This window comes from Denticeps clupeoides, chromosome 15 (genome assembly GCF_900700375.1).
Source record: "Denticeps clupeoides chromosome 15, fDenClu1.1, whole genome shotgun sequence".
NCBI lineage: Eukaryota > Metazoa > Chordata > Actinopteri > Clupeiformes > Denticipitidae > Denticeps > Denticeps clupeoides.
In genome coordinates, this window is record NC_041721.1 from 18,983,212 (window position 1) to 18,995,167 (window position 11,956).

The window sequence follows — 11,956 nt, forward strand, 5'->3', positions numbered from 1 at the left end:
GGAAAAGTCCCTCGATCCCGTCTGTGTTTTGTAGTTGTTGAATCGGGCGTGCTAGTTGCTACAATGCTAGTTAATCAGAGGGGACTTTCTGGAGGTAAGGGAGACGCAGAAAAGTAGCAAACAATAAAAAAATTATCCCGGCGGTCAGATGCATCCCGGTTTAATTCAGCTCCTGTTTCAAAACTAACTGCATAGACAAGTACAAGTTGACCTGACAGCCGATATTCGATCTTATCTACATGCATTATTCTTACAAACTCCCCTCTGAGTCCCCCTGTCCTCATCTTAAGCCACAATAAGCAGCATATCAGATGCATTTCACATGAATCGCACTGTGAGCTTTTATTTTTTTATTTATTTAGCATCAGTTGTCTGTATCGGATAAATGGCACACAGCACAGCAATGCCTGCGATCGGCCACGCTTCCCTGGAGATGTGCCGTATCCACAACAGCAGTCGAGAGCAGCCTGTGGGCTCTGAGTGGTCGGGATGAAAGCCTGCTCTGCTTCTGTAGTCATCAGTCGGCGCTGATCGTACCTCGGAGCTGTGAAGCCAGGATGAAGCCTGCCCAGCAGCAGGTCCCAGCCGGACCTCAGGTTCTGGGCTCTGCAGACATGGATCTTCAGAAGATTCTAATAGATGAGAGGATGCGCTGCGAACACCACAAGACCAACTACCAGACCCTGAAGGCAGAGCACACAAGGTGGGGACTATGCCTGTATCTTCTTTTTTTTGGTTCGAATTGCCCAATTCAAATCTGTAATAGTGTGAAGGCGGTTACAGTGTGTGTCCTTGTGTGTTTACAGGCTGCAGGACGAATACACACGCAGCCAGAATGAGCTGAAGCGACATGTCATGGAGAAGCAGAGCACTCAGGAGAACATGCAGCTTTTGTTGGCTCAGCTGCGCGGAGAACTGCTGGACAAAACGCGAGAAGTGGAGGAGCTCAGAATGCAGGTGAACGAAGCCTCATGTGGACCAGCTTGTTTTATGAGCAGGGGACAGTCCCTCAGCAGAACCTTGGCTGGTGACACTGTCACGCGAAGCGATGACGTGATTTGTGTCCTCGGAGTTTTACGAGCAGGGGACAGTCCCTCGGCAGTACCTCGGCTGGTGACCCTGTCGAGCGAAGCGTTGATGTGATTTGTTCTGCTGTTGACAGGTCCTGTCTCCCCAGCGTCTGGAGCTCTTGAGAGCTCAGGTGCAGCAGGAGTTGGAGGGTCCCGTGAGAGAGCGCTTCAACAAATTGGAGGGGGTGAGAGGCTGTTGCTGTCACCATAGAAACCAACTGCCTTTGGTTGCAGTTTTTTTTTTTTTTTTGCTTTGGTATAAAGAGAGGACCAATTATATAATAATTGATTTATATCACGTTCATTTACATTGTTGCACATTTTTTGTGGAGCACAGCAAGTCGATATTTAAGAAGGTAAAATAAATAATCCTTAAAGTGAAATCTGTCATTCAATGCATCCTATGTTTGTCCCCTTTTATATTTGACCTGATATGGTCAGAAAGAATCTGCTTTTCTGTCTATAATCTGATCCTCAGATGTCTCCTCTCAACCTAGGAGGCAGAGAAGTATCGGTCTGACTTCAATAAGCTGCGATATGATTACACCTTTCTCAAGTCTGAATATGACCATCACAGAGAAGAACATTCTCGAATGCTAGAAGAGTGGAAGCTCCGTTATGATGCTGAGGTGTGTAGATGTTTCCTTTGCTTGTGTATGTGTGTAGCTTTCTATTTAGGATGCATATTCGTGTGTGTGTTTGTGTGTGTGTGTGTGTATGCGTGCGTGCGTGTGCACTCGATTCCCAGATTTCATGTCTGGAGAGGGATAAGGAGGAGCTGACTGCGCAGCTGCAGAACACTGACCCAGCTCGGGACGGGAAACGTGTAGAGACCCTCCTGCGTGAGAAGGCCCAGCTTCATCTGCGACTTAAAGGTCTGGAGAGGGAAGTGGCCCAGGTCCGCACCGAGAGGGACAGTTCTGGCGCCCAGGCTGAAAATGTGCAGCGCATCCAGGTCCGTCAGCTGGCGGAAACCCAGGCTACAGTCAAGGCCTTAGAGGTGAGAGGTCGAGTCTGATTTGTTGTTGATAAAACGGTGAACTGGTCTGGTGAACTGGCTGGTACGGATCCACCTTCTCAGGCCGAGAAGCAGTCGGTGAAGATGCAGCTGGAGAGGACAGAGAGTGAGCTGCAGCTCAGCCATGAACAGATCACTCAGCTCACCACTCGACTTCACAAGGCTGAGCGAGAGGTCAACTCACTCACCAGCCAGGTCAGGATTTACGCTGTTCCCAATGCATCAAACCAAATACTTAAAATATAAAAAAATTACATACATACACTAATACTGATACTCTGCATAAACATGCATCTATTTTCTTTCCAATGTATTTGTATTTATTCTATATTTTATTACACTTATGCATTTAAAATTTACATTTACATTTCGAGAATTTGGCAGACACTATCCAGAGCGACTTGCATGAGTGCTTTAAATATCCATCATTGTAAACCCTTGTTCACTACATTTTCATTTACTGCATTTATCAGACTCCCTTATCCAGAGCGACTTACAATCAGTAGTTACAGGGACAGTCCCACCCTGGATACACTCAGGGTTAAGTGTCTTACTCAGGGACACAATGGTAGTAAAGGGATTTGAACCTGGGTCTTCTGGTTCTATAAACTGAAGTGATTGTCACATGTGATACACAGCAGCACAGCACACGATGCACACAGTGAAATTTGTCCTCTGCCTTTAACCCATCACCCTGAGTGAGCAGTGGGCAGCCATGACAAGCGCCCGGGGAGCAGTGTGTGGAGACGGTGCTTTGCTCAGTGGCACCTCAGTGGCACCTTTGAGGATCGGGAATCGAACCTGCAACCTTCTGATTACAGGACCGCTTCCTTAACCGCTAAGCCACCACTGCCCCGAGTAGGCGAGTGTGTTACCCACTAGGCTACTTCTACCCTGGACCCGATCTGTACATTTCGTTCACAGAACCCAATTTTAAAGAAATAAATATTGAATATAGAAAATGCCCTCTTTTAGGCCAAATATTTCCTAAACAGGAAGGTTTTCAGTTTGCATTTGAAGTTTGCATCTTTAATGATCCCTTAATGACCCAGCTGACATCTAGTGGAAGTTCATTCAACCACCTAATAGCCAAGACGGAGAAGAATCTAGACGAATGCTTTCTTAGTAGCTTGAGCGATGGTGGTACCAGAGTAGCAATGCTGCAGAATCGGTGAGATTGATGTGCAGATCAAGGAGTGACGAGAGATCTGAAGTAGGATGCTGACGAGATGTTGGAAGAAAGATCAGAATCAGAAAACGTTATTAATCCTGAAAGAAATTGCTTGGATGCTGAGGATGGAGCTACCAGGCAGTAGAAGAAGAGGAAGGCCTAGTTTTATTGATGTGGTGAGAAAGGACAAGCAGGTGGTTGGTCTGCAGGTGCAGAGGATGCTGGGGGTGTGTGTGTAATGGAGACTGTTGATTCACAGTGGTGACCCCTAATGGAAGCAGCTGACAGTAGAAGACGATGGTTAGAGAATTTGTCTGTACTGGTGATGATGGACCAGTTGTGAATGGATCAGTTTAACTGAATTCCGCTCTATCCTTTCCGACCACTAGGGGGCGATATACAACCGGGGTCAGGTCTTATCAAACAGCCTTCCTGCAGTGGTGGGGGAATCCTCAGAAACAGTCCAGTTACTTTATAATTACAAGTCAAATTTAACTATTAAACTACTGCAATGTATTAAATTGTATTGAATTTCAACATTTATTTAAAATGTACATAACCAAACATTTTAAATAGACAAATGCCAAAATACATTTATTTTAAGAACTAAAACATTTCAGACCTCTAAACAAACTACAGTGGTGTTCAACTGTTTTGTAGGGATATTCAAAATCCCCTATAAATTAATTTGCTATATAGGGCTTTGGTCACAATGCACACACCAAGTAGTAGTGTACAGAAACAACAACAACATTTATTTCTTATACAGTACATTGCACCAGTCCTTTAGACCATTATGCATTGTGGTCTGTCTAGAGTCCATGCAAAAGTGTCTCAGAAACTTGAAATGTCTTAACAAATGCTTATTTGTTTGAGTGCTGCTGTCCTGGTGAAACAAAAGCGTAAAAACTGCACCAAAGCAATCGAGAAAAGACTTTTGGCCTTTCCTAGGCATTCTTCTTTACCTGTTGCTAACAGTCCAGACAGGCTCCTCTCCCTATTTTGCTGTTCCTCTGTCAAAGGCGTCACATGATCATTACAATATGCAAGGGTCTACAAATGATAAAAATGTTAGTTAGGCTATAATTTAGTTAATCCTGTGTTGTGCTTTTTGGATACAGCTCAAGTAAAAGTGCAACAACGCAAAAAATAAATAGTAGAAGTACGTCAGATTGAAAAGGTTTATTTCCCACTATGCTGCTCGGGCAGAATTACACGAAGGACTGGGGCAGCTTGCATGAACTTATTATTATAAATGAAATTGTCAGCAATTGAGAAATTTGCACCATTAAATTTGCACAAAACCTGTGTGTGTACTGTATGTTGGAGCAGGTGGAGGACATGAAACACACACACAAACTGGAGGTGACCAACGTCAAACTTGAATGTGTGCGAGCCCGAGGAGGGCTGGAGAGAGAGAGGGATGCACTGCAGAGCCAAGTGGAAGGTAAAGTCATCTTGAGTGTGCAAGAATTGTAGAATACATGTGCTGTTAACAGCAATATCCCAATGTCTGTCTCAGGGTTGCAGTCTGATGTAGAGGTGTTGAGGTTCGCTGTGGAGCGCAATAAGGATCTGGTGTCGGAGAAGGAGCGGGACACGGTGCGCAGGGTGCAGGCTGCTCGTGAGGAGGAACTCCACAAAATGGCTGCTGCACAGGAGGAGAAGTGAGAACTGGGTTCTGTTCGCATGCTCGTTTTTTGTCCACATGGACATGAGTAGTTAGGTGTGTATGGGGGTGTGTGTTTTCAGACTTGAGCTGGAGAGCCGCTTGGCCGAGCTGGAGCAGCAGTGGGCTTTGCAGGAGACGTCCAGAGATGCACAGAGGGACGAGTGGCAGGAGCAAATTCGTGGTGCTCAGCTGGGGGAGGAATCTGCCCGCAGAGAAACTCAGACCTTGAGGCAAGCCCCTCCCACTCATTCCATCAGCTAAAAATGATCTATAGCATTTTTTAAAAACTTTTTTTTTCCCTCTCAAAAAATAATCACACCCCAGGATAAGGGTAGTAGATCTTCAAGATAGTCAACCACCAAGTAGTTCCTCCTCTATTTCCTGAGTGCTCATTTGACCGCGCTTGGAAAATAAAATAGATTTAAAGTGACTTTTTTTTTTTTTTTTTTTTCCATTCTTCGTGACTGTACATGCACTTCCTTTAGAATTTCTGTAAAACTAAAATATGTAGTATGTACCTTGGTAGGCTAGAAAATATTGATACAGCAATATATCACAATGTTGTACATTATGATATTGTAGCGATAGAAGGACATCAAATATCCATATGTTTTATACAAATGTAGTCCACCGGGTGGTGTTGTCGAGTGAGGTCAGCAGAGACGAGAATGTCAACAGCCAAAAAAAAAAAAACCTAGTTGTAATTCCAAATTGAACTTGGCTTGCAATGCTTTACTGTAGTTACATTTGAGGATGACATTTTAATGAATTTAAAAATAACATCTTAATTCTGTGTGTTTAGAGTGAAGATACAGCAGATGGGGGTTCAGATTGAGGAATTAGACCGATTAAACACAGAAAATGAGGAACTGAGGCAGGTATGTCTCCACACACACGCTTCAGTGTTTTGTGTTTGAACTTGTGAGATGACTTACAACTTCATCTTCATTTCCAGAGAAACCAGGAGATAAATGTGCAACTGCACACACTCTCCCAAGCTGAGAGTGAACTGGTTGAAACCAATCAGAAACTTCGGGACAGCCTGGAGAGGATAAGGGAGGAGTTACGGAACGCTCGTACACAGATAGAGAAGACCCAGCACGAGGCTGAAAGGTGAGTTCACTAAAATGCTCAGAGGATGCTGTGTAAAACTAGAGAAATTTGTGATAAACCTCAGCATTAATCCACACTTCACAGGGCTCTAGTGTGCAACCAATTTGGTCAACCATGCAACCTTATTTCTTAATGGTGCGACAAAATATATCTGAGATCGCACCAGTGGGACCAGCTGTAACTGGTTGTCTCCATAACTCTGAAAGTCTGCCTGTGGTTCATGCAACAGACAAATATTAGGTCCATGTCATATTCTAAACCAATCAAGAGATTGTGAAGGTCCAGATATTGCTGTACGTTTGAAAGTGGGCATGCTGCACTCAGACAGAGAGGTGAGTAGCCTGGACCAGTCAGATAGACATAGTTATGGGTTACAGCTCTAATCAGGCCTTAAAAGTTAGACCCGAGCCAGACAAGTGCAACTTTTTAAAGGTCCAAACCTTACATTATTGTGGCAGCGGATGTCGGCCTACGTGACTGTATGAACATGCTTTGCACATGTTATGAGCCTTTTCTGCATTTGAAAACATACATTTTCATAGTCAAAGTCAAAGTTCATAGTCAAAGTTTTATGCAACCAAAACACAAGTCCCTTAAAACAAATGCACTAATTTAGATTTTCTTTTTATTTTATTTATTTTGTTTTAATTTAAGTTAGCTTTCTTACGGAATTGTGCTTCAAAAATGAACTTTATCTTAACCAGATTTATCATTTACAAGTTAATATTGTAAAAACACTAAAAACAGTGTTTTTAAATGCGCTACTGTCAAAACTTTGTGCACCTAACTTTTGTGCTGGTGTTACTTTAAAGCCCTGCTTCAGTGGCGAGAGCACCACAGCAAGGCAAACCGAAGTGCTTCCCTTCCATGTGTTTGTCTCTGCAGACTTGTAGAGGAGAGGAGAGTTGAATGGCTGGAGGATAAACACAAGTTTCAGGAACGCAATGCAGAGCTGCAGGAGAAATACACTCAGGCCAAAGAGCGCATGCAGAGGGCAGCACTGGCCCAGAAGAAGGTATGCAGCCTGTTCTTCTAATTCCACCTCAGCACGTCTCCATTCTGAGACGTGTTGCTGTTTTCAGAGGAAGACCATGACTGAGGCCAAAGAGAAGAAGTTCCAAGATCGAATTCAGCTGCTCGAGGCTAAAATAGAGGAGCTGGAGCTTGAAGCCAAAACAGCTAAAAAGTAGGATGTCCTCTTCTTCTCTAGTATTCCACAGTTACCACACGGAATCTAAATATAAAATTGTTGCTTCAACACATTAATATAATGTACAGTGATGAAAGTACAAGTTACTAGGTTGTTACTAGAGAAGGTTAAAAGTAAACTGGCCGATGTGATAAAAATCTGGTCTCTGTGTCTTTGAGAAGGCCTTCCTATTCTGAGGAGCATGCTCAGACGTACAGGCGTCTGAAGGAGCTGCAGCGCAGGCACAGCGAGTTCCGCAGGCTGTTGCTGGGTTACCAGTTCACCTCAACTCCACCGCCCCCCTCTGTACTCATCCCTGGCTCTGAGACGCTCATCCCCAACCTGCAGGTAAAAGCAGGATGCTAAGTAGAAGTGTGGTCGCACTCGAATTGGTTTTGAAGCATCAAGCAAGTTTAGCTCATCCATAACTGAGCAATCACATAATTTGTACCGCTGATTAAATATGGCAGGAACAGTTAGGCTGTTCTGCCTGTTCTGAGGCAGTGGTTAAGGAAGCCGCCTGTCATGGCTGTGCACTGCTCACTCAGGGTGATGGGTTAAATGCAGAGGACAAATTTACTTTACTTTACTTTACTTTATTTAGCAGACGCTTTTATCCAAAGCGACTTACAATAGGAAGACACCAGCAATTCTCGTTCGATTTCTATAGAATATCGAGTTTACAAACTAAGAGCCCTGATAAGGCTTAGACTTGTCATTGAAGAGCATGCTCGGAGATTGTTGGGTGCTAGACTAAGAAAAATTATAATGTATTTATACATTTTGTATTTGTTTGTTCAATGTGTACGCATGTGCTTGTGTAAGTGTTTGTCTGTAATATTTTTGGAATAAGAGGGTTTTCACCTTCTTAAAAGTGGTGATGGTCTCGGCTAGTCGTGTGGAGGAGGGCAGGTTGTTCCACCAGCCAGGGACAACAACGGAGAACAGACATGATTGGAATCGGAGACCCCGTGAAGAAGGAATTTTTAGTCTCCTTTCGTTTTCCGATCTGAGAGAGCGTGCAGGAGTGTAGTTAGGTAGTAGTGTGTTGATGTAGGAGGGCGCAGTTCCATTTACAGCCCTGTAGGCAAGCATCAAGGATTTGAACTCAATGCGAGCAGCTACCGGGAGCCAGTGGAGAGAGGTAAGAAGAGGTGTAACATGGGTGTATTTTGGCTGATTGAAAATGAGACGGGCTGCCATATTTTGGATCATCTTTTGGATTTCACTGTGTACACTGTGTGCACCGTGTGCTGTGCTGAGGCATATTCGCTGAGAGAAATTTTGTAAAAATGTAAAAATGACCTCTGCAGCAGTATTGGTTAGTTGTTTGTCTCGTGTCCCAGGATGAGCAGCACCAGCAGGAGATGTGTGTTCTGCGGCGGCGGCTCGAGGAGCTGGAGTGCAACCAGCAGCAGCAGCTGGAGGAGCTGGCCAACTCTCTGGAGAGAGAGCAGGACACAGGTGATGGACTGTAGGACAGACTGCAGGACAGGGGCGGCGCTCTGCATGCCAGCATTGTCTCCTGTGATGCTCTTCCTGACCTCTGACCTTGAAAGAGTCAACATTGACTATGTGCCAAAGGATTTGGAATTTTAAAGAAAAATGCATTATTTAATAATATGACAAGGCTCATTACATCAGGGATCCAGTTTATATATTTGCTGTTTTTTTATTTCTTAATAAATGTTCTTCTGAAATCACAGAAGATAAAGTCAATCTGTTCAGCAAAACAGTCAACTACAGTGCAGTGTTTTACTGAAACTGAAAGTTTAAGCGTCCATACAGTAATGAATGAATTCTTGACAGGCTGTGTTGGGTTAGTTCACTTCTCTGCAGGATCTGAGAAATCGGTTAGTGAATGTGCTGCTGGCAGACACAAAATATCCAAAATACAACTCCTTTTCTTCACTGCACAGTCCACATGCAGTACAACCCTCTCTACCCATGCTAGTGCCACCAGAGTTGAGGGTGAGGGTGGGGTTTCAAGTCCATCTTATGATTGTGCAAGGAAGCAGAATAGACAAAACTCTTAGTTCCACGTGGTTTTCTTCTTGTCTTCAAACAGACTCTTCACTTGCTTTAAGCCCTCCTTCAACCTTGATGGTGCATCGCTCTGCTCCAGTTTCTCCTCGATCTGCAAACAGACAGAAGCAACATTACATTGCATCATTCTGACAGACTTTTCAGAACAGGGGAAGACCCAAGAGTTGTTAAAAGTCTACAGAGGTCAAGTAGTATATGCACATTAGAGAGGAAGACATGGGTCTTTTGGGTGGTTTGTAGCTTGGCCAGAGAGAAATTCACTCAGTTGGAGTTGCAGACTGAGTTGGTTGGTCTTGGTAAGATTAGATAAGATTAGATGATCTTTTATTAGTCCCACAAGTGGGAAATTTACAAAAGTGCAAAGTGCTGCCCTCCCTGCATGATGATAAGATGGCTTGTAGAGTTCTGATTTTTCATCATAGTGGGACTCCCACTATTGACATTACTTCTTCCCTTTTCTTCTATTACTCTTACTATCAGCTTATACTGACTTGAGAGAATTTCTTTCATTTATATTTGCAATGGCTATGTTGAAATGAAACTTACCTCAGGATAGTAGCGCTGCAAGAATTTGTACATTTCCCTGAGGGCAGCAGATTGATTGAATTCATTTTCATGTTTCTAATACAAGGAGAAAAAACATTATGTTACACTAATTAATATAAATATTTATTAAAGCACAATACATTTCCTAATAAAACACTTCCAAAATGGGCCATGAAAAATACCTTTGACTCCTCCTGCAGAAAAGCTTTGAACTCTGAGGCAGAAATGGTGCTCTGCTCCCGCACTAGTTTGTAGTAGGCCCTCACTTCCTGTTTGTACTGCACAACATCTTTAGCGTACAGGAGCTTATTTGTGGGCGTGTGCTGGAACAAATTCAACAATGGTCAAAATATAAATATAACCACAGCATGAAAGTACTAAAATGAGTTCTGGTCCACAGTCATACGTTACCTTGCCCAGCTGCTGGTCACTGAGAGAGAAGGCGTCCATGAAAGCCTGGGCAACCACAGACAGACAGCTGTCCAAGTGTTCAGTCTTCTCCAGGTCAAACACAAACTGCGGGTTCTTCAGAATGTTCACCCAAAAGCGCAGAGGTAGACTACCCAGGCGGGAGACACAGTTTACTCAACTGAAATCAACCGTCTCACATCCACATTACTTTAATAAGATTGGTTAACATAGGCATTTAGAGCAGTGGTCGAAGGTTGATGTGTGCCATTAAACACAAAAGCAGATTTTAAAGGCTTTAAAAGGCTCATGAGTGATTTGTAGTGTTAGACACATTCTTGTGGTGGTTGCGCAAAACTGATAACTGCTCTGCTGAAAAGGAAGTGGGTAATGTAGCCATTATTTACACTGTCACATGGCAAGTGAGTAGCAGATACTACCTTAAAGGGGGAAAAACACATTCAACACAACCTTTCACCATCTAACTGTGCAGAATGAAAATACAAAGCTGATCGAAAATTCTATATCAAGGTGAAAATGAAATTAAGGCAATATTAGTGAGAATAATGCCATTGGTGGTAATGATTTTCTTTCATCAGGTTTTCTTTAGGTTGTGGCACCTGTTGGTTTTCCAAATGTGCAGCACATCAGGGTCATAGATTTTTTTGCTTTCTGCCTGTTCGTCCAGAAAGTCAAAGAAATATTTCACTGCTGGAGGAGCTTTGTTGCTTGATGTTCTCCAGATGGTTTTAAAGAGGTTCTCCACATATGAATGTACAGCAACCTAAGAGGGAAATGAACTACTGAAAGAATGGCTACATGACAGAACAAATACTGAACAGAACAAAGAAAGAAATGAATGAATGAATGAATGAATAAAGGCATGGATGGATGTTAACCTTTGTGGTCACCAGTTTATTTAAGTAGATTTCTTTGACCTTCAGTTTCTTTTTCTCTGGGCTTTTGTGGTCCTCATCTGGGTCAATCTGATAAAAATTGAGTTCATTCTGCATCATTCTAACAAGAAATAAACATCTCAACAGGAATAATGCAAAAACAAATTTAATTCCACAAAACTCACCAAGTGGAAATACTTAACGGCAAAGTCCAAATCATCTGAAAAAGGAAGTAAAAGAGTCTGGCACACTGTCACATTGTGTTGTCTTTTTTTTCTTTATACTGCAAGGTACAGAACTTGATTTCGAATTCAGAGATAAATTAATATCTCAGTCTAGTAACAGCTCATCGCATAAGAACATTCATTCAGCACCAAGACAGGAAATGAACAGCAGTGCAGGGTTGCTACTTACCCTTCACACTAAGTTGAGGACTTAGAGGAGAATTGAGTTTCTTATTGATCACTTTGATTGTAGTTCCATTAAGTATCTGAAAATGAAGAGTAGTGAGTTCAGCAGCACAACCTCATGATCATCATATCTCTTTTTTGTTTTGTTCAGACAAATGCATTTATGTGAACTGTGGAACCAAGTTATTCAGAAACTAAACTGAAGAGACTGAGGCAAGGACACCAAGTCAAAATCAGTACTATTTTATGGTCACAATGTGTATGTATTTCAGTTTAAGCAAAAATCTTTTTAAAATGAACAGAATAATAAAAAAAAATCCACCCCTTACTTTTGGCTAGGTGGCATATTGGTGTGTTACTGTAATGTGATTAATAGAACAGTGTTTTATGTGGGTCAGACCTCTGACATATGCAAAC

The 11,956-nt window shown here is 42.8% G+C and overlaps 2 protein-coding genes across 3 annotated transcripts in view; one reads left to right on the forward strand and one right to left on the reverse strand.

The window, feature by feature from the left end:
• Window positions 1-8,968, forward strand: cep83 (centrosomal protein 83). Of its 2 annotated transcripts, none has more exons than XM_028954232.1 (16): window positions 1-94; window positions 363-703; window positions 807-957; window positions 1,163-1,255; window positions 1,568-1,699; window positions 1,819-2,070; window positions 2,152-2,283; window positions 4,592-4,706; window positions 4,782-4,926; window positions 5,012-5,161; window positions 5,734-5,809; window positions 5,887-6,044; window positions 6,930-7,059; window positions 7,127-7,230; window positions 7,413-7,581; window positions 8,580-8,968. In XM_028954232.1, the coding sequence occupies exons 2-16, from the start codon at window positions 558-560 to the stop codon at window positions 8,709-8,711; spliced, it is 2,085 nt and encodes a 694-aa protein (XP_028810065.1). In that variant the 5' UTR covers window positions 1-94; window positions 363-557; the 3' UTR covers window positions 8,712-8,968. The 2 variants fall into 2 exon arrangements, with proteins under 2 accessions (XP_028810065.1, XP_028810066.1); XM_028954233.1 differs by having other exon boundaries at window positions 7,416-7,581.
• Window positions 8,881-11,956, reverse strand: part of plxnc1 (plexin C1) — a 20,693-nt gene continuing 17,617 nt past the window's right edge. Inside the window, exons 24-31 of the mRNA XM_028954231.1 lie at window positions 11,544-11,619; window positions 11,315-11,349; window positions 11,133-11,219; window positions 10,854-11,017; window positions 10,237-10,384; window positions 10,008-10,148; window positions 9,826-9,900; window positions 8,881-9,370 (exon numbers count right to left, since the gene is read on the reverse strand). Coding sequence (XP_028810064.1) covers window positions 9,266-9,370; window positions 9,826-9,900; window positions 10,008-10,148; window positions 10,237-10,384; window positions 10,854-11,017; window positions 11,133-11,219; window positions 11,315-11,349; window positions 11,544-11,619 — 831 coding nt within the window. The 3' untranslated portion in view covers window positions 8,881-9,265. The remainder of the gene's footprint in view (window positions 9,371-9,825; window positions 9,901-10,007; window positions 10,149-10,236; window positions 10,385-10,853; window positions 11,018-11,132; window positions 11,220-11,314; window positions 11,350-11,543; window positions 11,620-11,956) is intronic.

Bases quoted from the DNA above. Each gene is read 5' to 3' on its own strand.
- cep83 (XM_028954232.1), top strand. From the start codon at position 558: ATGAAGCCTGCCCAGCAGCAGGTCCCAGCCGGACCTCAGGTTCTGGGC. The intron at 2,071-2,151 runs GTGAGAGGTCGA...CCACCTTCTCAG, and splicing joins CTACAGTCAAGGCCTTAGAG to GCCGAGAAGCAGTCGGTGAA. The intron at 5,810-5,886 runs GTATGTCTCCAC...CTTCATTTCCAG, and splicing joins AAAATGAGGAACTGAGGCAG to AGAAACCAGGAGATAAATGT.